Source organism: Leptodactylus fuscus, chromosome 3 (assembly GCF_031893055.1).
Source record: "Leptodactylus fuscus isolate aLepFus1 chromosome 3, aLepFus1.hap2, whole genome shotgun sequence".
In the NCBI taxonomy this organism is placed as follows: domain Eukaryota; kingdom Metazoa; phylum Chordata; class Amphibia; order Anura; family Leptodactylidae; genus Leptodactylus; species Leptodactylus fuscus.
This window is the reverse complement of record NC_134267.1, coordinates 101,521,756-101,547,980: the sequence shown is the minus strand read 5'-3', so window position 1 is coordinate 101,547,980 and position 26,225 is coordinate 101,521,756. Positions and strand designations below refer to the sequence as shown.

At 38.8% G+C, this 26,225-nt stretch overlaps 1 protein-coding gene across 4 annotated transcripts in view; it reads right to left on the bottom strand.

Moving 5' to 3' along the window:
- The window catches only part of FAM184A (family with sequence similarity 184 member A), a 110,658-nt gene that overhangs the window by 11,051 nt on the left and 73,382 nt on the right, over positions 1-26,225 (bottom strand). For 2 of the 4 annotated variants that reach the window (XM_075268048.1, XM_075268049.1), the window contains exons 7-13: positions 21,010-21,171; positions 19,063-19,184; positions 18,822-18,972; positions 5,514-5,726; positions 4,726-4,879; positions 1,806-1,933; positions 1,362-1,546 (exon numbers count right to left, since the gene is read on the bottom strand). In XM_075268048.1, coding sequence (XP_075124149.1) covers positions 1,362-1,546; positions 1,806-1,933; positions 4,726-4,879; positions 5,514-5,726; positions 18,822-18,972; positions 19,063-19,184; positions 21,010-21,171 — 1,115 coding nt within the window. Of the gene's footprint in view, positions 1-1,361; positions 1,547-1,805; positions 1,934-4,725; positions 4,880-5,513; positions 5,727-9,633; positions 9,676-11,229; positions 11,269-18,821; positions 18,973-19,062; positions 19,185-21,009; positions 21,172-26,225 lie in introns of all 4 variants that reach the window. The other 2 variants (XM_075268046.1, XM_075268047.1) reach the window with 2 other exon arrangements.

The following is a 26,225-nucleotide window of genomic DNA, read 5'->3' as shown; positions in this document are numbered from 1 at the left end:
CTGCAAGGGCTACTTCTGGCTTGTCTAGCATTTTCAGTGTAGCTATATGTTGACTTTTGGCTTAGTCCATGACCCTGTAACTGTCTGCTCATCCTTATCTGACTGAAATCTTTTACCAACTTTGGCTTCTCTTAATCCCCGCTTCACATCTCCGCATGGGTTTCCGTTCCGTTCAGGGAGTCCACTTGGGGACCCTACGAAAGGAAACCTATTCTGCATTAAAAAAAAGCGGTTGCTTTAGGAAATCGGCAGACCCCATAGACTATAATGGGGTCCATGTGGTTTCTGCTTGGTTTACACACGAGAAATGCGGAGAGAAAAGTCCTGCTTGCAGGACTTTTCTCTCCACATTTTTCATGCTGAGAGGGAAACGGAATGGCCTGAACGCAGACGTGAACTAGGCCTTACACACAATCTAACTGTTCATCCAGATATGCCTGATAATTACTTTCAACCTTGGCTTGTTCTGACTCCATGGACTGAACTCCTTGGCCTGAACCTTTCAACGTTCTGTTTGTCCCTTCGGTGCTGTGTACCGGACTCTGTTTAGTCTCTGGTCTGCTGCCACCTATTCAGAGACCATTCTAAGGAGTAGCAGCCTAGTAGTTACCTGGGGCTTGAACAAGCAAACATCAGATTGCTTATACATATACAATGCGTGTGGGGAAGATAAACTGGTCACAGGCTATATTTGTGTTGGGACCCCCAAACATTTGCTGTAACCTGTGACTAAACCACCTGCAAGGGTTTAAGTAGTCTGCATTGTTGTTCTTTAAGAAGCCCAAACACATGAGATGTATGTCAGCCAAAAACTGATTTTGTCAGGTTCAGTCGACCACCTAATGTGTATAAATTTCCCTTGACTGCATAAGCTGCAGATGTCATGGGAGATACAGATTGGCAAATTGGATTTCAACTGCTCAGCCCTTTTGTTCATGGTGAAATAAGTCAATGCAGACCTGTCACACCCAGTATATATTGAAATTGGGTGAAATCACTTTTGGTAAAGGGTGCTTGAACACGGAGTAACGCTCCGCTCATTCAGACACGTAAACACGTGTCAGAGTGACCGCTGTACAACAGAATCTTACGCGTGCTACACTTTGAAATCAATGAGTTTAAAAGCCTCCCATTGATTTCAATGAGTAGCGTGCGTAAGACCGACACCCATTGAAATCAAGGGGATTCTGTTTTCCAGCGGTCACTCTGACACGTGCATGCACCCTAAAAGACGTGTTTGGTCAACATATATATCATGGCAGGTTTCATCTAAGATCTTAAATAGGAGAGCCCTCAATTAACTCTTAAAAAGAAAATCTGAAAATGTTTTTCTTTTGAGGACACCAGGCCATATACTGTACCTTATTTGCTGATTTGCTTCACTGCGTATTCGAAGGATCTCTTTTCCCTTAAATTCCAGTTCTTTAGTCAGGGTGTTAATGCTCTCATGTAGTATCAAGAGCTCCTTATTTAGATTAGAAACATGTTGCTCCTGATGCTTAAGCTGTTTCTCAAGTTCTGCTATTCGTCCCATATACTCAGTCTCCTATAAATAAAAGACTGTGCTGTAAGAAACCTTTTTTTTACTCTTTTCTTCTGTTCCTTTACAATTTGCAAGTGTGAGGTCTCCACATGCCAGTGGTCAGATTATTCAATGAACACAGAAAATAGCATAGCATACTGATTATATTTAATAACACTAATAGATATGATGTATTATTAGAAGCTAGTGTGAACATAGCCTTATTCTGAATATACCCCAAACTAGATTTAATATATCCTTCTGGAATATTACTTTCTGATACCTGACGCCTGCTGTATTCTTTATGTCGCTCAAGTTCTGTCGCAGCAGTTTCCATTTCCTGCTGGTGATGATTTCTCAGCTGGTCAATAGCTGCTGCATGCTGGTGATTCAGTTCAGAACGCAAGGATGCTGTAAAGCAAACAACAGATACACCCTTAGATTCGCTAAATTCTTAGATCATATCAGAATTCTCAAAGTACTAAGGAGAACAATATTCATGTACGACCTCTTTAAGCACAAATATTAAATTCTCATTATCTTTGCCCCTTTGCTTGGTTATGGGTTGGAGGATGATTCAATGCTCTCTGAGGGGGAAGGGGGGGATGAAGAGTTCTGTCGCTCCTCTATGGTCAGGACAATCAGTTCAATAATTACAGCTTGCTAATAAAGGCTCAGACAATGTCAATATCTCTCTACGTAAACACAAGGATAACATCGAATTATCAGCAAGTCCATTCTGGTTTTTTGTGTCTCTACAACCCTATACAATGTAATATACATTTACTATGCATATTATTTGATCTATATTTACATTAGATTTCTAGTAATCATAACAAAAAGTGTTGAGCAAATAGTATTCGTCGAATACCTCGCCGGCATAGGAATATGTGTAATCGGCCGAACACCAAGGGGTTAAACACATCGAATCTTGGAAGCATTTAACCCCTTGGTGTTCGGCCAATTACATGCATTCCTATGCCGGAAGAGGTATTCAATGAATACTATTCGTTCAACACTAATAGATAATATCTCATTGTAAAGGCAATGTATATTGAGGTACTTCATAGTTTCCTGTCCATCAAACAGTCAAAGCCCATCCATCAGCATGCTGAAGAATACAGGAAGTGAAAAGAAGAGAAAGGAGGCAAATCTGAGGAAAGAGTGAGATGGGAAACCCCTTTAAGTGTTAAATATACAATGTGTGATTGTAAGGTGGTGAAACCAACCCCCTAGGCTCACTTGTGCAGCTTTCTACTTGATAGGGCAACCCCTAATGGGTATGTCACAATCCAGGATAGGTACTTTATTAATCCAGATAGGTATTTCTATAGTAGCACATGTAGTTACACTATTATATAATAATGTGGTAATTAAATAGTTAAATAGAAGCTGTATGTTACATGGCACAGATGTTTGGCTAAGACTGCCGTTGTTACATTGTATAGCTAATGGTGAATACTGTTTGTTGCTTATATTTGAAAGCTGCATTGTGCTGCCACTTCTTCCCCAGGTGTTTTGGAGAGTTGGAACCTTTGTGATGCTGGGAGCAGTGGCGTAACTACCACCATAGCAGCAGAGGCAGCTGCCACAGGACCCGGGACATTAGGGGCCCGGTGACAGCTGCTACTGCTGCTATCATTATTCTCGGAGGTCTTTTCGGACCCCGAGTATAATGATCGGGGCCCCCTGTTGGTGGAATACTTTCCACCAACAGGGGGCCCTGAAGCTGCAGCAACGGCTGACACACAGGAGCTGCAGGTCTGGCTCCTCTCAGTGCTTCAGGACGCTCCCCCTCTCTCCCCCCTCCCTTTCTCTGCCTGTCCTCTGCCCACCAATGAGAGGGCTGAGGAGAGCCAAGGAGGTGGGGCTTATCCCTGCCGAGCTCCTGCTGAGCTGCACACAAGATGACAAGAAGAAGAAGCTGCTCCAGGTAAATGAAACTAAAGATACACAGGTACACAGGACATACTGGGGTTACTATACTTATTAATATCAGGTACACAGGTACATACTGGGGTTACTATACTTATTAATATCAGGCATTTGGGGTGATTACTTTTGTTTTAGTAACTCCATGTGGCTCATATTAATAGCAGTTAACCCTATCATGTCCCTCACATTAACCCCTGTGTGCCTCACCATAAGAGTTACTAATATGTGAGCCATATGGGGGTAATAATAATGAAGATACTTTATTATTACCTCCATTTCTCTTACATATCAGTAACTCTTATGTGAGGTACACAGGGGTTAATGTGAGGGACATGATGGGGTTAACTGCTATTAATATGAGGTACATGGAGTTACTAAATTGTAATGCACATGACCAGATTTTTTATCCACAATTGTCCTGGTATAGCGGTCAGTGGGTGACGTGACAGTATTTAGTCCTGTAGGGGCCACTATTGGACATAATACTTAGTGCAGTGGCCACTATGGAGCATAATACTGTGTGAAGGGGCCACTATGGGGCATAATACTGTGTGCAGGGTGCAGTATTGGTCATAATAGAGTGCGCAGGAATGCGTAGGAGGGACTCGGCCGAGATCTTTGGTGTCGGGGGGGGGGGGGGGGCATGTCAAAAGTTCGCCACGGGGCCCCGCCATTCCTAGTTACGCCACTGGCTGGGAGTTATACCCTAGGTGCACTTTGGCTAAACATGCTTCACGGCATGATTTTGCATAGTTGAGACTTTACGCTGGGTCTTTTGCAGTGGTGCAGCTGCTGTATATATAGGAGTGCTTACAGTCCATTTTGGCTTTTCGATTCTTGGCAATATGACATTTACATCTTTCCTTGCTGTCATATGAAGTGTCAAACCTGAGAAAGTCAAATATCGACCTCTGTAAATGTTGCCTCTGATACTGTTTCTACACCTGTCTATCCACCATGGACCTTCCTAAACAACCCTGCTTGTGTAGCTGGTGCAGATATTCCTATTCTTGAAATAAGGGTCATTTGATCATAAAAAGAAAGGACAGTTGTTCACAACAGTGTCACTGTTGTCTTACTGACAAGTGTTGGGTTAAAATCAGTTTTCAACAGAGAGAGAGTGTGTTTTTGAGCCTATACTGAACACAACTACATCACTGTAACCCCAGGACAAGACGGCCATCTGGGTGTATTACATGATCATAAAAAGAAGCCTCTAAACTTTGTCGCATATGAATACTGTGCTGTAGAAAAATATACATACTCACCTAGCATAGCTTTGCCCTCATCTTCCAGCTCAAAGCGAAGGGTCTGAAGCTCCTGTTCCATCTCCAATCGCAGCATATCCATGACCTGTTTGTGAGAATCTTTTACAGACTGTATCTCTTCGGAGTATTTCTGATGTAAACGATCTTCCAGATCCTGTGAAGCAGAATAAAGATATACAGTAGAAAAAAATAGCCCGTTCGCATCTTGAGCTGAAAGATAAATTGCACATAAAGAGACAAGAAAATTGGACAAATCAACTTAAAGAGAAGAACAGAGTGCTTTACTGCTAAGAAAGCAATCTTCTACTGAAACCATGTATCTTGTCAACGAACACTGAACGTGAGTTTCAAGTAAAATTGGAAATGTTTAACAAAAGTGAATCTACTTTTAAAATGACATCATTGTAGCAGACACCAAATGACATGGACATAAAAGCTGGCACTGCGACGCCATTGCTTACATGTTTATGCTTCTATGCTATGTCAGGCCTGATAAGTCAAATTGCTCATATATCCAAATGGCAAATGAAATTTTAGATCAATCATTCTAGTTTTTACCTGCACTTTATTACTCAGCTACGAGCTAAGTTTTAACATACTTGTTATCCATAATAATATAGAATTATAGTAACCACTAGACTAAAGGAAGACTCTGTGACAGAATAATACCATATGTGTACAGTAAAATACTTCCATGGTGTGTGCAGTGAAAGTGGAATTAAAGGATTAGGCTGAATAGCAAATGAATACAAATGAAGGCGGAGGAAATAGTTGGAAGTGCCACTTGCTTTCTGTTCTTGATCCTTTGCCTCCTCCATGCTTTGGAACGCTAACAAGTGGGCTTCCTGCAGGGATTTCTGCCTCTGTTGATGTTCCTCCTCCAACTCCTGGAGCTCTCGGGTTAGACGCTGTCGCTCCTGACCGAACTGCGACTGCAGCTGCTGCAAAGCATTCTGGGACTGGCACAGCTGCATCTCAAGGTTCTGTTTCAGCAAGGAGATCTAGAAAACAGCAGAAAGATATTCAGACAAAAAATATATCAGTAAGACAGAACAAGTGGAGAAAAATATGCCATATTGCAGCTGTACATTTACATGTAAATGGGCATTACTTTTTCTCTTCAGAGCCCATCTTCTGTCAGCAACCAGTGGATTAACTATATTAAAATCCAAAATAATACGTTCATTGCTGCTATTTTTACAGAAGTAAAAGAGCTATTTAAGTCATGGCTATTAAAATCAACATTTTACTGCTGAACCAGCTATTCATCTGGGTAGTGTGCTGAAGTGTTGAGCTTTGCTTAATTCATCTTTTTCATATCAGTTATGTTAATAATCCATGGTGAAGAGTTTAAAAAATATCCACTTTATTCTTTATGTCATATATGTGAAAAACAGCTCAAGGAGCTCTCACCAGACCCGCAGCTATTGTTAGAATAAAGAGGCTCATGGACTTTTTAAAGTGCACTTCTTCTTGGGCTATCTTTAAAGAGGACCTTTCACCAGCTCCACCAATTCGAGTTCTTCATCTGTTATGTTAGGTTCACACCTGCGTTCAAGTTTCTGTCCATGGGGTCTGCTTGGGGACCCCATGATTGGAAACCTAATCTGCTTAAAAAAGTGGTTACCTGGAGAAACCCATAGACTATATGATGGTCTATATGATGGCCTATATGGGATCTGCTGGGTTTCCACCCGAAAAAGGCGGAAAAATGTGGAAAAATGTCCTTTTCTCTCTGCATTTTTTAAGCGGATTCGGAGAGAGAAACCCCGAACGTACATCAGGCGCAGGTGTAAACCGGCACTTAGTCAAGCATCTGTTAATAGTTGCTGCTCCACAGATTCCAGCACAGTTGGATATTTTCAAGGAATTACTGACTAGTGTCTCTCATGAGTAATATTCTGTAGATCGGAGTGCACAGCCAGTGGCCTGCCTGAGTGCAACATGCAGCCCACAATGCCATTGTGTGCAGTCCCCAAGCATCTAGTCACAGACATGCTTGTGACTGGTAGATGCTCACATGTATTCTACATATGAAAAAGAAGTGTGGCAGTAAGTGACGGCTGGGTTGATATTTCTGCTTTTATTGTTAAGGCCTAGATATGCACCTTCATATAAATAGCAGATTGAAATTAGCAGAACTATCAATGATTAATAATGTTAATAATGATAATATCTAGTCTTGTTGATCGGTGATATCACTAGTTCAGAAGGACCAAAAGTAGAAAGCTGCTAAAATAATATTTACAAAGTTGCCGATAGCATTCAAAAATATTTCCATTAAAGGGGTTGGCCACTATCAGGCCAATAGTGAGAGACAAATGTTATAATTTGAATATTATAAAATACTGTACAATTTTCCAATATACTTTCTGTATCAATTTCTCACATTTTTCTAGATCTTTGCTTGCGGTCATTCGTTTTGGTTACTTCCAGTGGATAAAAATCAGTCTGTAATCATATAACGAACAGTCCAGGGTCATGTGATATACAGTCCATGGTCATGTGATGAACAGTCCATGGTCATGTGATGAACACACAAGTGCACAGCTCATTACCAGACAGATGTCTGATTACTGTTCTGTGACTATAAAGAGCTGTGCACCTGTGTATACATCACATGACAATGGACTGTATATCACATGATCATGGACTGTTCATCACATGATCATGGACTGTTCATCACATGACCACAAACTGATTAATATCCACTGGAAATGAATAACAGCAAACAGAGATCTAGAAAACCATTAGGAATTGTTACAGAAAGCATATTGCAACATTATAGAACTTTTTATTATACAAGGAATAACATTTTTCTTTCAATATTGATCTGAAAGTGGCCACACCCTTTAATGTTTCTGGAGACTCATGATAAAGGAGATATATGAAGTAAAGAAATACATTTTGGGGTGGACATTTTCTGTGCTTTCCATTAAACGGAGTCTACCACCACCAAAATCACTTCTGTCAAGTGCAGTCTTGCTGCAGGGAACATCAATTTTTAATATTTGTGCAAATTTGCTGTTTGATGCCACACCTACAAGAGCGTCCAGTCTGTTTATGTTTGTCACCCCCAACAAGGATTGATTGGTCCAAATATGTGGCGAAAACAGGCCAAAATGGCCACACGCACCAGCTCATTTGCTGCATATGGATATAGGGTTAACTTTTTTCAGAAGCAAAATTACAGTTTGACATAAAAAAGTATGTTCACTTTGTCACTAAATGTCTCTACAACATCATATAAGTGGGTCATAAATGATTTTAGTGGGGTAAAATCTTTTGAAAGGAATTTTCCAATCAAAGAAAGTTATCTCCTATCCATAGCTTGTGGTTTGGTTCGATTCAACTGCTCAGATCCCACTGATCAGGAAACATTGGGACATTTTTCTGTATGCTCTGCTACATTCATTTTAGTGGGTGTGCTGGAGATAGCCAAAGGCTGTACTTCATTATGTCCAGGACTCCCACTGGAATTAATGGAGGTGTGTGAGCATTGCCCAAACCACCACTCAATTCATAAAAAATCTCTTGATTAATGGAGGTCTGATTGACTGAACTCCTACTGTAAGTTACCCCCTATCCTATAAATAGGGTATCATGTACTTTAATGGGGAAACCCCCGAGTCAGTATCTTCTTATCTAGGAAGTACTTATAGAATCCAACAAAGGTGCAGATAAGATAAAGTTGGTGCTTTTTGACTGTTAAACAAAACAAGTAATAATTTGCAAGGTTGCTTCATATTTAGTAATAATCCAGACATCTAAGCTTTTCCCTCTAAAATAGCATTTAATACGATAAAACGGTGTGATAGAAAATATATTGCAATAAGAATTGCAAAGAGAATAGACTGGTACAAATGAGCATTTGAGAGATGGCTATTCGTCAATGCCAGCCCTCCACCGGCTGCCAACAGTACAGAACAAGTTTGTCACAAGAAATGAATTCCCATGAAAAAGCAAGTATTTTCCCTAGACAGCATATTTCATCTTCCATCAGCTAAAATGGTTGCAAGTCTTTACATAAGGGGATCGAGCATAACAAACATGGCAGCATATAAAAAAAAAACTCTCGCTTAATAGAATTTAATTGCTTGTCCTGCTAGTCTGAACATCTTTTAGTGATACAATTATAAAATCTCTCCTGTCAATTCTGTCTGCTTTGTTTGTTCTTTATTGGATTAGACAACATGACAGAAAATACAGTAATTGCTGACTCCATCTCCTGCTCCCACCAATGTTTCGGATGATGAGGTCAAAATGACCTTAGGCTTCTCCAGTTATTTGCTTTCTTGTGTCTCATTACATCAGATTCTCTCACTGTACCAGTCTTCTCCTGCTTTATTGTATGGGTTTGTCCCCATAATATTACCAAACACTTTTCATATATATATTGTACAGTTTTTACAAAGCACATGCATTTACTGTAGCAGACACTACTATATATCATGCTTGAAAGGTATTTGCTTTGACTCTGAAAGCCACACACTGGTCCTACAGGATCTTCACTTGTATCATTAACGCTATGAACAATTTCTAAGTTACTACGTTATAGGAGAATCCATATCATGCTTTCTGGCAAGCCCTGAACACAGCCAGCCACCAGCCTTCTACAACATCACAAAGCAATGGCTGAACTTACAACTGCCAAAGCAGAATAATGGGACTGTGACGTCGTCTACTGTATACTGCTGTACGATCAATAGGTTCCTCTGCTGCTGATCCACTTCCATTGAGATTGATTTCCAATAGTTCAATGGATACGGATTAAGGACAGTGCTGTGCATTTAGACAGTAAACCTTCAGTAAGCAACTAGATGACAGCAAGCAATCTGGACGTAAGCTGCAGTGCCAATGATAATGCAAGCATGCCTCATGTCAATGCAGTATACGGAACTGACTTACATTACTGATGGATTTATGTAAAGCTTCACCCAGAGAGTGCCGCTATGAAAAGAAGATCACAAAAATAAAGGAAAACATTCTGGAGAACGCTAAAGAAAAGAAAGGGGACACATACAGGCAACAGAGAAAACAGTATTTATGCACAGAAAACACGTATGACATATGTTTAGTACATAAAAGATGTGTAGTTGGTGATTATTATTACAATGTAGTGACGCCACTAAAATCAGCTAAACGCACAAAGTCATCTGTCATAAAAGGCTGAACAAAAACCTTTTATGGCTTTGGATCTTAGACATATAACATAACAGGGTATGTTTTCATTTGGCAGATTTGTAGTGGAAATTTCTGCAACTGAAGAGCTTTTCCATACATTTGTATATACGTAGTTTTACGGCATGTGCAAGTCTTCCTGCAAACAACTGACATAAATAGAACAGCATCAGAACTACCTGCAACTAATCTAATACCCATATTTCTATAATTGCCCCATTCATGTGGATGGGGCTTGCAGACATCTTGCTTGCTATTATAACAAACACATTCAGATGAATGGAATTGGCTTTCAGTCGCATAAATTTCTGTAACTATACCACATGTGAATATACCCATCAGAGACAATCCAGTTAAAAATTGTTCCTGCTCTTGGCAAACAGCTAATTTTACCAGGGGAAGCTGCAGTCAGTTAGGTATTACATGGATATTTAGCCGCTATGCTGTTTATATGCCTAAACAGGTCATATAGAAAAGGGTTATACACATAAAAGAACACCTTTAGACCGGTTGTAGACGACCGTGCGCTTTTCCGCGGCCACGAATTAAAGGCACTGGTGGCACATGGGGGACATGCATATGTCTCTTGTGTGCCGCCCCGTTCATCGGCCGTATTTCCACAGCCCTTTTCATTAAATGAATTTGAGTCATGGAAGCACGGGCTTCAAAAAAACTACAGGAATAGGACCTGTTCTAGATTTTGCTGCCTGGATATGTGACCATGTAATTCATGGTGATGTGTACAGGCCCATAGAAATGAATGGGTCAGTGTGCTAGCCAAGAAACACACACACTGATCACGGCCATGGTCGTCTACAAGGGGCCTAAGGGTCAGTGCACAAAGAGTGTTTTGGCGCTGCTTTTGACGCTGATTTTCCTCCGTGTGAATGCACCCTAAGGGTCCATTCACATGGAGTATTTTGGCGATGATTCTGGCGCAAAATCAGCATCAGAATCAGCGTGGAAAAAAAAAGCCTCCCATTGCCAAAATACTCCATGTGAATGGACTCTAAGGTTGAAGCTGCACACAGCAAAGAGTCTCCCAGGAAAATTCTGCAGCACACTATTCTGAAAGCTGTTAAAGCTATGGTGGTGTTTGCTGCAGTTCATCTGCAGGTTCCCCTGATATAGTGTTCAACATATGCATTGCTAATGATTGACATACTGGAGGTGTAAAACTCATAAAATCTGCAGCACAAGACACTTTACATTGCAAGTTTAAGTCACAGCATGTAGATGTGTTTTATTTCATCTGATCCACTATGGTGCTAATATATATTACAGCGAGCTCATGGCAGCTAACCAATATGGCCTCAGACTTACTGTGAGACTGGAGCCATTGAGTACAAGTGATGGTGTTTTCTAACATAGAAATAATATGGTTATTATATAGTCTAGCATAATAAATTAAGCAATAACAATAATGGGATTCAAAACATAAAATTGTTTAATAATTTTTCTATAATAGAAATAATTAAGATAAAATAAATTGTCCTGGTCAATAGTAATAAAAGTTTGCATGTGCCCCTATGTTAATTGCTATCCGCTAGCTGAGAGTGCCCGCCTAGCTGGCACATGGATCAGTGGGAATCCAACATTCAGCAGCCTCGCAATGAGTTGTCCAAAGGGGTCATGGCACTTCAGGCTCTATATTGTTTACTAGGAACAGCTTTATATTTTTAATAGTAATCGTGCCTGGTATTGCAGCCCACCGCAGCTCAGTCCTATTCTAGTGCATGGGACAGTGGTGCAATACAAAGTATAGCCACTACCATCTAAAGTACAGAGCTGTACGGTGGCTCAGTGGTTAGCACTGCAGCCTGGCAGTTCTGGAGTCCTGGTTTTGAATCCAACCAAGGACAACATCTGCAAGTAATTTGCATGTTCTCCCTGTGTTTGTGTGGGTTTCCTCCCATACTCCAAAGACATACTGATAGGTAATGTAGATTGTGAGCCCTATATGGGACAGTGTCTGATAATATCTGTAAAAAAGCTGCGGAATATGTTGACGCTATACAAGGATGCTAAATAAATACTTTATAAGCAAAGAAGAAGATGTGGCTTCAGTCAGCTGATCAGTGGGGGTGCTAGAAGGCAGACCATGATAATCTATCTACCATACTGTTGGCCTAGTCAAAGAATAGACCATCAATACTGTAGTCTTGGAAAATCTCTTAAATATTATTAATGGAATTCTAAATGTTTTCTATGAATATTCAGGCTCAATGATTATAGTGCAGATAACGGACATGGGTCAGATGACTGTATAGTCATGTACGGTAGGTGGATCCAGTCCATATGGAAGAGAGATATACCATATGTAAGCAATCAATATCTCCGTTGCAATCATCAAATTCAACACAAATTACACACCAAATTTCAAGCTCAGCACAATTCCAGTATCTTATTTTATAAAACCGAATTAAACCTTGGTTCGCTTTGAACACCCCTGTTTTCCCTGCCAATGAGCTAAATGATGGAAATCCCTCTGCTGGGACCCTGGGCTATCACGTTATTGCTAGGCTAATTTGCCATGAAGTATTCATTCTGCTACAGGGAAAATGAAGCCTTTCACGGTACCCACTGAAATCTATAGACCATAGTTGTAATGCAAAATTCATTAGGTTGTTTAGATCAAGAGCTGCTGTTTGTAACAGTTCTCTGTTGGGTGTAATATAGGGAATATTCTAAGCAGGGGTTTCCCTTTTATCATCTTCATTTACCCCTTTAAGCACATATGATGAAAAGCAGATGCCGATGCACCCCAATTCATAATACTCTTTTTTCTTCATTTATCACAATTCAATTATATGCGAAACCAGCTATTTTATCTATAAAATCTCTTGTCATTAACATAAAAGCCCTTTTCATTAATACATGATGGTGAGATACATCTCTTTAATGATTTCCTAAAGAGGTTAACTGGTAAAGATTTGTAATTCCGGAGAAGAAATGTACGAGCAGAAAGTAATAAAGGATTTCATTATCTTCCTAATAAAGCTAGTGATCACACCGTATGTTGTGCATGGAAAAAAATAAAAGGAAAAAAGAGTTGCTGTAAAAATAAAATGACATCATTTCTAGTTGATGCCATTGGGGAAAAGCATTAAATGTTGAAAAGTGTAGTTCAAAGTGAGGATATAGAGGTACAGTAAAGACCCAATGCACTTCTATGGGTATCGTATTAATATACCATACCTTCCAAGACTCTATGCTGCTGTTTGCTGTAAGTAAATCTTATATATTCATAACTGTATGACATGTCAAACTTTCTCATAAGAAATACAGATATAAAAAACAACATTTTATAAAAAAACACCCATTTATTTAGTTGAATTAGAAGTTTACTTGTCCTACAGTGGTTATGTTCCCTAAATGACCACTGCAGACACTTACTGGATTCAGTAATACTTGCAGTGATCAATCACAAGTGTATAGCAAATGACCACTGTAGGAAAGTCGACAAAACCCATCAGGGTCCACTGGAGCACTGGCATAGGAGTGACAGGCAATTTATGTTTCTTTCTTTAGTTTTCCTTAACCACCAGTTCTTTTTTTTAATTTGTATTTTTCAATGATACTAAAGTACCAAATAATACTGATAACAACTTATGTGCTGATAGTATAATAAAGTACCAAACTGTACGCACTGAAAAACATTTGAAAAAATTATTTGTGTTGTCCTGTGAGAAAAAACTGCATTTTTAGTCATTGTTCTTGTGCTTCATTCAAATTTTTAAAGTGGGGTACATCTATCATTTTGGATTTTTTTAAATTCCATTTTTGCATGGTAGCGAGGTGACAAAAACAGCATTTTTTTTAATGTCATTAATTTCAGGAATCATTTATGTGATATTTTAGTAGTTTAGACCTTTGCAGACATGGCAATACCAATTATGGTTAGTTGTTTTATTGTTCATATTGTTGTATGGTAAATGGGAAAGAGGGTTCAAATTATTAATAATTTATTAATAATCGTGTTGTTTTTTGCTTTATACTTTATGAAACTTTTTTTTTTAACTTTTTTTCACTTGATCTCTTCACTGTAATACTTATGTATTGTAGTTTATTGCATCCATGTTTGGATTAGCCCACAAGGAAGCAGGTTAAACCCCTAGTGGTACCCTGATCCAAGGGGGGGCTACTGGGCAAGAGTGTAAGAATGGTGCATGGCACAATACAGTCACTGAACTACAGCACTACAAACAGCCTGTGAGTCCATAGTCCATATAATAAACTGGGTAGAATATTTAACTACCTACCCAGTTTATAATATATAGATGTGTTAGGTGGCTGAAATGACAACTAGGACCACTATCCTAACTCCTATCTCTTTACTGTAATTCAGGGCCTGCATCACCATTCACCAGAGCTAAGGAGGCCCTGATCTAAGGTAAGGGCTAATATTGAAAAAAAATGGGAGGCAGGTAATATTTGCATTAGCTGAATAGTGGACATCCACAATAAATTGGGGCATAAATACCGTAGTGGAAGAAATGTCTTATCAAGAAAGGAGCATGTCTTGAGACTTCTTGCACAAATAAATTACAAAAGATTTTTGTATTTGTTGATATAAACTAAGCCAAAAATAGATGATCTAAACAGTCTATTGTTACACCCAATTTGTCATCCAGCATCAACCATTTTGATAGATATAACACATTTTAAAACGGAATAGTCTAGGTTTACACTCTTTATCTATTAGGCTGGAGCACCACGATGAGGAAACGCAGCTTTTTTTTGTTGAAGATTTTGCTGCATTTTTTTTTGCTAAAGCCAGGAGTGAATTGAGCAGAAGGGAGAAGTATAAGTGTTTTCTGTATATTTCCCATTCCTTTTGTAGCCATTCTTGGCTATGGCTCAACAAAAACGCAGCAAAATCTGCAACAAAAAAAAGCTGCATTTCTGTAACGTGGGGCCTCAGCCTTAAAGGGGCTCTATCATTGGGAAAAGTCATTTTTTAACTAAGCACATACATGCATAGCCTTTAGAAAGGTAATTCCACACCTACCTTTTGTATGTAAATTGCCTCAGTTGTTTTTGAATGAACCCGTTTTTATTCATATGCTAATTAGCCTCCAGCCAGCACAGGAAGTTCTCAGCAGTCTCCTCTCTGCTATTCTCTCCTATCTGTGTGTGCAAACAGGAAGCCATCAGCAGCAGCAGCAGTCTGTGCTGTACACATGCATAGGAAAGAATAGCAGAGGGTGCACGACTTCCAGGTTGCACCAAGAGGCTAATTAGCATATGAATAAAAACGGGCTTATTCAAAAACCACTGAGGTGATTTACGTACAAAAGGTAGGTATGGAAGAGCCTTTCTAAAGGCTATGCAAGGATGTGATTAGTTAAAAATTACTTTTCCCAATGATAGAGCCCCTTTAAGTTCCTTGCAGATGACCACAGGCAAGATCAAAGTGCTATATGTGTTTGTCCCAGATAGCACACTGACCCATTCATTTTTATGGGCTCATGCACACGATTGTGATTTCCATGGATCAGTGTGCAGTCCGTGAGTCTGCGCCGCAATATATAGAGCAGATCCTATTCTGTTCAGTGTTTGCGACACGGCCTCGCCCTTAGAAGCATATGGGAGACTAAAAACCACATACAGCACACAGATGTACTCCATGTGTCATCAGCGCACTGTACAATTTGCGGACAAGCTAGTCTCCTGTAGGTTTATTTTTTGCGGATTTGCAAACTAGGAACACACACTCATGACACACTATCCGTTTTTGTGGACATATGGCACTGATGCTGAAGACACACTGATCACAAGATACACAAAAAGGAACACTGATTGCCACAAATGTCTTCAATGGCAACCCCCTTTTAAGTTTTGAGTCTTTTTGAGGAAACGTGGTAATGGGTTTGAAGTTGCCTTTTACCTTATTAGAGGACTACAACAAACTTTTTCCTAATCATAAATTTTCTTTCAGCTAAAATTTCTCGGTCCAGGATAAGTGGGCACCACAGTATGTCTGAGGGCGGGTTCATACCTGCACCTGATCTCCGCTTTGCAGGTTTCTGTCTTCTGCCCGAGAAACAGGACAGGAGACGGAAACCGGCAGTCAGTTTTCAAACCCTTTCATTTGAATGGGTTTGCAAAGTATCCACTCATGAGCGCTGGTGAGTGTCTTCTGCCTCTCCACGGAAAAACCATTTGTTTTAACCGGACATAAGATCGGACATGCAGGACCAGATGCTCACGGGCAGACACTGACTGCCGGGTTTCCTTCTCCTGTCCAGTTTCTCGGGCAGAAGACAGAAACCCACAAAGCGGAGACAGGGCCCAGATGTGAACCTGCCCTGATGGTGACCACTTGATTGCTTGGCAAGGTTTTTCTCAAGGCTTTCCTTGACAGGAACCCTCCTTTATTAGAAAATCCCTAATATATTCTTGCCATCCTGGGAGCAATACCCTAAACAGAGCATTGAGTTTTCAGGTAAATGTCAGCAGAATACAGGCTGAAGTTTACATCAGTCCAGTCTAATCTATCTATCTATCTATCTATCTATCTATCTATCTATCTATCTATCTATCTACCTATCTATCTATCTATCCATCTTCACAATAGATAATAAACACACTATATTTGCTTCCAGGAAGTATTGAAGGTCAACCAAGCCTTTATTATATAAGTTTACTGATCCTTAAGAAGAAGACAAGTTGTCTGTTTAGAAGCACAGTACGTGACAGCACAAATAATGTTTCCATCACAGCTTTCTTTGAAAAGAGTTAATTTATGCTTCTAGAAAGGGGTCTTTTAGCACATTTGACAAAGTCTGATATTTTTAGCCTGTGAGCGTGATATAAAGTTGCACTTGAAATGGGTTAATCTATTCATGGGTTGCTATGACTGCAAAATACTTATTCAGTCTAATCTTCAAAACATTAAAGATTAAGCAAGCATAATGTCCTCATACTTCCAAGTTTCCTCATAATAAATATTGGCAGAGCAATCCAATTAAAATCCCATTTTCTCTGTAGTTGTGAATGACAAATTATCAGCAGCTATATTTCCCACCATCACTTTTAGGGATATATAAGAAGTTTAGCGTCACTGCTAGTGATAATTTAAAGGAACATATATTTTACTCATTATATTGTCTGAAACCATCCCTTCCATAGTAATAGTTGTCTACTCACTTTCCTGCTTTTATGTTTCTCAAAAAGCCACATGATCACAATGTGACCTTTTTTTTCTACCATGGATTGCTGCACAAACAGAAGGTCTCTCTCTGCTGCCAGCAAATACTATTGAGAACTGCCATGTGACCTCAGAGTCATCAAAGTCCCGTCCGTTATTCTTCTGCTCTACCTCTTCTGTCTCTCACATAATCTACTCCCTATAGCTCCACTCTCTCACATACTGCCATTAGATTTCCCCTCTCTCAGTCAAATCACCATACTCCCATTACTTTTCCCAGTGTTAGCAGCATTCAGGACCGTTGGTGACATCATGCTCACAGTCTCGGGTCTTGGAATTTATATTTTAATATTTTCTCTGCAGTGTTTTGGAGAACAGGAAATACACATAGATACAGGTGCAGACATGGCTGCAGGAACTAGATATGGGTTACAGCATCAGCAAGAGAAAACAAAGCCAAAAAAATACTGTCTCTTTAAGACAATCCATAGGATTTCCCTAGAATGTCAAAGTATCAGAAGCTGAGAATCCACTGAATGGCCTCAATGGTTGAATACATTGTTGGTGTTGATGCACAATGAACACCTCACCTGTCACCCATGGATAAACATTTACAGACCAAACACAGCAGCAATACTGCCCCTTTGTTAAAAGTACTTCATTTTACTACTGAAAAAATCCTTGGATACAAGCAGAATAGCGCAAACATATTGTATCGTCTCCGCCTGTTCGGGTCTCTGCACCACCCTCCACTCACACGCTGCAGCGCAGGAGGCATGTTCAGTTTGATTCTTTGATTGGTGTTTTTCATTGCACTGTGTGAACACTGCTCTATTGTCTGTCCTCTGTGATTGAGTTTCCACACCCATCTCCTGCACTTTGTTTCCTTCTGTTCATCAAATAGTTAATACTATTTTGGAGAATGTTACATTTTTATTAGAGGTGAAACAGTGAAAAACAGCGGTTCAGATCTTTTGATTTTTTTTCTCACCACACCCGTACACAAAAATTTTTTTTCTATGTTTTTAGATCAGGCATTTTCAGACACAGGGATACCTAATGTGTATGTGTTTCACTTTATGTACTTTTATATGTATTCTAGTGAAGGAAGGGGGGTGATTAGAATTTTTACATTGTTTTTGTATTTATTTTTTTTTCAATGGCACTTTTAGAACCCTTAGGGGTCTTGAACCCCTGGGGTCTGATCACTAATACAATGCATTGAAAAAAGTCTCTATGCAGCACTTCTATTACAGGCTGCATAGAGACTGGCATCGGACAAACTATCGCAGTGGGTGTCGGGACAGAATTAATGAAGTGGTAGATTGCTACTGTGTGTAGACTGTGCATTAGAGGCTGGATCAAGTTCACTCTTTCTGATGAGCTGACCACTGTTTTACTTCACTAAACTTTTACTATGTGACTAGATTATGCATAAGAGAGGACACTGGTGGATTGAGAGAGTATGTATTATAAATCAGAAAGCTAGTGACTAGTGGAGAAGGAAGGTTGACCATCCATGATCTGACAGCTATTGCACTGAACTTTAGGAACCAAGAGAAACACATTATGTGCATTGGTGACTGCCCAATTTGTTTCTAGCTAATCTGTTGTGCATGAACATGGCCTTAGAAGATATTGGTATATTTTGCCATATTTTCAAGCAATATTTGGCTAGAAAAAGGAACAACTAGTAATGGAAACAGAATAGACCATCAATTTGTCTGTATGTATAAGATGATTTATAAACACATCTCTGTACCTGCTCAAGAAGGTCCTCCACTTTCTTTTGCCAGTTATCTTTAGCTGTGTTTTTTTCTTGCTCTTTGAGCTGCAGTAGTTGGGCCAGAGCAGATTTCTTGTCTTCCTCATGCAGCACCCTCAGCTCTTCTCGTAATTTGCTACATTCTTGCCTTTAATGTGCACCAAAAAGGAATATATATTCATAAAGATTAACAAGAAAATTTCAATTTTGCAAACTTCCCTACATTTGAATAACATACCTGAGGGACTCAGTCCATTTCAGCTCCAGATCACGGGCTACTTTCTCAATTTTTAAACGTTCCTCTTCCCGCATGGTTGAAATGGTAGCTTCATGTTGTTGTCTCTCTTTTTCCAGCTCACCCTACAACAATAAACAGACATGTTCACATGATGAAGCCGGGGTATTGACAGTGCCAGGAACTATATCACAGATCTTAAATGTAAGATGTTTATTCTTGAGGAGTATAACAAAGCAATTTAAAAAACCCACTTTCATATGACCTATTTGGCAATTCCGAGGCAATATAGATGTGTTCCCTATTTAGGATCCTCATCTCTTGGCCAAAGCAGAGATCAATTACAAGGAGCATCTTTTGTTCTGGGGGACCAGTCCTCTCCTCCATTACTAAAACAACCCACAACCCAAGAAGAGAGGACAATCCCTTTAAATATAAGCTAATACCATAAACAAATTAACTTAATATACTGTATAATGTAGTAATCCAAGAAGAAAAATCATGGATGACGTGTATTTGTTACCAAGTGTTCTTGCTTCGGTGATGTCGATCCTGGAAAATATGAACCAGTAACAATAGGCTACGATGTGTTTTCTGAAGTGACTGGAATTTGGGTCCAGGATTTAGAAGTTACCACAGACCTTGTGAAGAGCTTGCTTCCACACTCCATCCAGGGTTTTCTTCTTACCTTCCCTAATTAAAGAGGGTGAACAAGTTTGTGGTGTTTGTGTCTCTGAGAGTAGGAGACTGGATGAAGAACCTTGCTCTGGATATTTGCCAGGTTGGTCTGTTACCGTATCCCATACAAACGTAACTGTACGCTGGGTAAGAGATGTGTTACCTATCGCAATCACACTGACTGCACTTGTGAGAGGTATACTTAACGTCTAGGTAACCCACGAGTCCAGAAAGTTGGCCACTGAACCAGTCATCAAAAACATTACCAGAAACGGCAATATCGTGAAAAAGAATCTTAACTGGTAAGATAATTTTCTTTCTAAATATGATGGGAAATACCTGACCACCTAGGTGCGGGAGTTTTGGGGAACGGGAAGCTTGGGACAGTTTTTTAAGAACATAACCAGCATCCTTGAAGAAAAAACATAGACCATAGACAAGGAAATAGGGGGCATTCATTGTTGGTCCATGTTGAATAGTGGTGCGTACCTTTCCCCACGCTGACTTATTCGTGAAATACACAGATAGCACATTGAATATGGCCACGGTCATCTGCAACTGGCCTTAAAGTATGAAAGGACAGGAGACAGATTTATGAAGAGGCTGTAGCCTCTTCATAAATCTCCCATTGCCTGTTCTAGTTGGGTCATTTATTAAGGCTGGTGTAATGTCATACCATTATTATTCCTGTATTTGGTAGTAAATTAACCATATGGAAGCATGGATAAATATCTTCTTGTAAGGTTCTGTCCATGTGAAGATCTCTGTACTAGCTGTAACTATTCAATATTCGAGATTCATCAGAATTCCTTGGTTGTTCTGCAAGCACATGATTAGCATAATGCTAGTTGAAGGATTCTCTGGGCTTGTTAGCAAGATGTTTTTTGTTCCTTAGGGACAAATAACAAACAAGATCTAATGATCTTTGTGCAAGTTAATACAGCTGTAATGAAGCAGTCAGCTAGACTTCTGTTTCTGCTGTTTCTTATCAACACATGCAATCCCTATTTAATGGATTCTAGACTAAGATACTGTTAGCTACACATTATATATGTGATTGAGGAACAAAATATAAAAACTACAAGTAGTGGGACAACTCAAACAAAACTGTATATCATCGCACGTGATAAAGATTTTAATCTATAACATTCAGTTTTTGCATTTGAAAATCACTTTTCCACCTCCTTCATTAAAATAGCAAGGATTCCTTTTAAAGCTAGTTTGGAATCTGAAGCCAAATTAATCTTAAAATAGTCAGACCCCACTAGTTACCTGAACAGCAAATAATGAATCACTTGTCTCCCTCAGTCGCTCTCTTGTTACATCCAACTCATCCTGAAGCCTGTCTTGGGCATCCTTAAGACTCGTGATGTGACACTCTGCTGAGCCAAGTCCCTGTTCACTTTTTTTCACCAAGTCTTGAAGGCGGCAAATCTATATCAATGTACAAAAAATTATTTCATGTGTCATTGAAGAGAACATTATACATAAATCATCCCAAAGCATACAAAGAACACATCCAACTTTATTTATGTAGCTGCCTTTTTCAGCCATGGAAGCTTTTCCAGTAAGATGCTACAATATAAAATGATATACTGTAGCCACAATTAATATGATAATGTATAGTTCATAGTGCGATACTATGTGTATATGCAGAAGATATGAATATATCATGTGCAGCATTATACTATTAGAACATGACATACTACATTATAATATTTCAGATCTTAGAATTAACAAATAATGTTGTCATCAATTACTTTGCTTCGTATTAGTTCAGTGGATGAAAAAACAAAAGAAAAATAAATAAATATGGTATATTAATATTAAATAATATAGACAAATGGTTGGGCCAATCTTACATTTTGAAATGCAAATGCACTGCTTAGTCTATTTTCTGCATATTCAGAACTGTAAGGTTTAAGCCAAGCATTGGCACATGCACCTGCCACTGCGCATAAGCAACAAAGTATAAGGTAGGCGTGGAGCGATTGTAAGTGATAAGATGTAATATGCAGGTGTATGCGGAGAGGTATAACTGGAACTGCTATTCAGTTGTCAGAATTTTGTTTGCTGATACAAGTAAAAATAAAAGCTACTAGTAGAACACCTATTCAATGGCCATTACATACCCATTCACCCCGTTATTCAGCCACCTAATATCTTACAAAATGCAGTATTAAAAGTTTTGCCTTCAAAAATGGAAACGGTGCTCAAAAAGTCCCCATGTACTATATCTAGGTGTCATATTTTCTGCCAATGTCAGAAAGATATGCACTTAACATATTTCTCCTCTTCTAGGAGTATATAAAAAATCTCATTTTAGCAACAATGGAGCCACATTATATAGTTTTGCCGCTGAGTAAATAAATATTTTTATAAATGTACAATATCTGATTTTAACTACAAGCCATCCCGGTCTCTATTTTCTCTCCAGCTCTTTCTGAATTTACTATGAATTCAATGGAGCAAAACAAATCTGCCAAAAACACTGCATTCTATAATTCATAATACATTAACAGTATAAATCTTAGGACACGGCAATGAGTTTACACATTTATACAAAGCTAATAATTTATAATATTGGGCCACCATTTAGGTCACTGTCATTTTGGAATGTAGTAAATGTATAACATATGTTCCCAAATATCATAAACTACAGTCTCGGATCCAAGTACCCATAATTGTCAGACAAACCATTTAAAGAAGACCTCCAGCAGAAACACAACTTTCTAGCACTGCATCTTCCACTGGATTGTCCATCACACTACTTATGAATATATGTCTGCTTCTAATCAGACACCATCTTCAATTTAGATTTCACCCTGATTTTAATATCTCTGTGTTTTACTATCAATCTCATGATGCTTCAGTATACCATCTTATGGGCAGCTTCAGCACGTTAAATTATACTAATTGGATTTGAGTGTCATAAAGATTATTTTTTTTGTTTTTCAGTTAAAATTCTGGCTGCTATTGTGTCTCAGGGGTATTTGGATCATTGAAATAAATCTCAATCACCCGTGATAAATAGTTTGCCAGCAGAGCCCAATTATATGAAACCTATTTAGAATGAAGCCCCACATTGCGAAAACACTGCATACCGATACAGTACCGGTAAAGTTGATGGGATTCCTGCTTATCTGATCCACATTACTGCAGGAAAAAAACATGCAGCGGAAAAACTTCATTTTCAAAAGTTACAGCATGACAATTATGCCCGTGGAAAACTCTGCAAAGATGCCAAGAAAAACGACACGGAAAAACTGCAATGTGTTTCCATTACGTTTTTTCCTCAGTGTTTTTTTTTTTTTTTTCTGAACGTCACTACATGGGCCTAAGCCTTAAGAAGAATGCTCCACATTATTAAGTAGGTTTTAAGCTATATGGGAAAGAAAAAGGATCTTTCTGCTGCCAAAAACGGTCAAATACTGCAATGGCTTGGACAAGGTATGAAAACTTTAGATATTTCACAAAAATTAAGTATAACCATAGTACTATGAAGAGATTTGTGGCTGCTTCAGAGAACAGATGGGTTTGTGCAGATAAAGGCATAATGAGATAGGTTCTTGCAGTTGTGCATAAACCTACTATTTGGCCACCCGAAAACTGAGCTCACAAACAGAAACAGTTGCAGTGGGTCCAGACAGAAGACTAATTTTGAAACAGTCTTGTTTACTGAGTGGCATGCAACCCTGGATGTATGGAATAGTGGTTGGTTGGTAGATGGCCACCATGTTCCAACAAGATCAAATTCAAAAATATCCACACACAAAAATAATAAAACAATGTGGGTTCTTCCAAACATGTTCAAGTCTAATTAGCCTCACGCAGTGTATTATTCATGTCCCACCAAGGTTGCAACCTCAACAAGAAGGTGAAGGAGCCATGTTTTGGGCCAGAATCATGGAGAGAGAGCTGGTAGGCTCCTTTAGGATCTCTCAAGTTGTGAAAATGAGCTCTGCAAAGTATATGGAACTTCTGACAGACCACTTTCTCCTAAAGTACAAAAAGAAGAACTGTGCCTTCTGTGGCAAAATAATTTTCTTCTTGCATGAAAATGCACCATCTCATGACTCTGTACCATCTCATTGGCTGCTATGAGCATAAAAGTAGAAAATCATGGTACAACCACCATCTTCTCTTGACCTCAAACCTATTGAGAACCTTTGGAGTATTCTCAAACAAAAGATCTGAGGGTGGGAGGCAGTTCACATTAAAACAGCAACTATGGGAGACTATTCTGACATCTAGCAAGGAAATTCAAGTAGAAACTATCCAAAAATTCACAAGTTCAATGGATGCAAGAATTGTGAAGGTGATATCAAAGAAGGGATCCTATGCTAACACGTAACTTTTTTAGATGTTTTTGATTGATATAACTTTTGATTTCAGTAAATGTGACCTTTTAAAGCTGTGAATTCAACAAATGACAATTTTCAGTTCTTTACAATGTATGAAATGTTTAGAAACTCTGTTGTACATAATAATTTGGAACAATGAATTTTGATGTATTAATTTGTGACAAAATTGACTCATAAAATTTGAACATTGTAGCAAATGTGATTTGCATTGACCATTTAGGAAAATCAGAGAAAAATATAACTTGCATAATATTTTGGGATGCAGTATATAGGCAGTACCATCTGTGCCTGCTGGGAGGATAGTGAGAGTATCCTCCTATTAATATTCTTCTATAGAGGTTAATAGTTCAAGTATGCATGTATCAGGGATGCTGAACTGTAATTTTCTTTATTATAACTTCAGTAACTGTAATGCAAGTTGCGGCCCCTCTATGAACAACTTGTATGGAAGTATTAGTGTCTGAATAGGTGATATATATATGTTTGTCTGATTCACACTGTTGCTATACAATCATCCCAGTGTTATGCCTGGAGCTATATGAAGAACAACAAAGATTAGGTACTGTAAAAGACTGACATAGAAATGGAGCACAGGAGAAACGTTAGTCATTTAATTAATGACTTTTTTTTTGTAACACATAGTACAAACGAACAATATGGCATCCCAAATAATAACTAATGATAATTGTAGGAAATTCAAAAAATGCTGATCAGTCAAAAAAATAATGTCACCAAAAGCAAAGTGATGCTTATTGACCCCAGTTTTGTCAAGTGGCATGCTTTAACTGCGGTATACTGCATATAACCAAATGCAATATATTAATTGATAAAATAATTACAATAAGGCCTTATTAATAATATTTCTTCATACTCATCGTGTCTGTTAATATTCTCTGTTCAGGCTAGATATAATGGAGTTTCCCTTTCAATGTCCTCTGGGATCATGACTTTATGAAGATTATGTGAGCGATCTCTGCTCATACCAAGGCTTTTAAAGGGACTATTGTTGATCAGGCTGTCTGGAAAATGTTTCTAAATGTACCATTTTCATTTCCATTGTAATTGTAGCAGCACATGGAGAGCAGTGAATCAAAGCCGAGCAGTCAAGAAGTTAACAGCCAAGCATTATGGTGGATTTATACATACTGAAGACAAGACTGTATTTTCCAAGGCAATGAATCCTAAAAAGAAAAGGTCTTCTGTCTGCTTACAAGCAAATAAAATGTAATAAAAGAAAACACTTACAATGAATATCAGTGGGATTAAATGATTTAAGTTTGTGTTTCTGAACAAATAGATGGGTCATTGTTGGTCTGTATTTCAATTGCAAATTTGTTCATTCTTACCTCTTGAAATGTACTTTTATATGGATTTATCACTTTAGTACTATCAGTTTTTAATTCATGATTTCCAGACATACACAAGTTAAAGATTTTCATTTTCAATACATGCAGGTTTCACTTTTGGAGTGTTAAGGGAAGTAGGTGGTCATTTTATAGTCAGTTTTAGAGATCCCTGAAATGATGATGTGTAACCTACAGAGACATCATATTTGGGCTTGGTAGGACTTAGTAGTTGTGCCAAGATGGTGGACCTAGGAGCCATAGAAAGATCTCCATCTCATCTGACTGTCAGTACACTGTATAATGCAGCCAATATCTATAAGTAACATTATGTCAGCTCATGAGAGCTGTTTGAGGTATCACTATATGGAAAAATTGGATTTAAACAATTAGGTACATTTTGATTTCTGGCATCAAATTTCTCCCTCCTCTTCCCATACCTTGGTATGACATATATTGTGGGGACAGGCAGACCCACTCACTTTACAATTACAATAGGTGAGTCTGTCAAGGGGCAACACAGTGGCTTAGTGGTTATTACTGCAGCCTTGCAGCGCTGGAATCCTGGGTTCGAATCCCGCCAGGAACAACATCTGTAAGGAGTTTGTATGTTCTCCCTGTGTTTGCATGGATTCCTCCCATTCTTCAGAGACATACTGATAGGAAAAAAAAGCACATTGTGATCCCTATACAGGGCTCACAATCTGCATAAAAACCCCCAAAACATAATAATAAGTGAGTCTGCCAGTCCCCACAATAAATGTCATACCAAAGCACATGG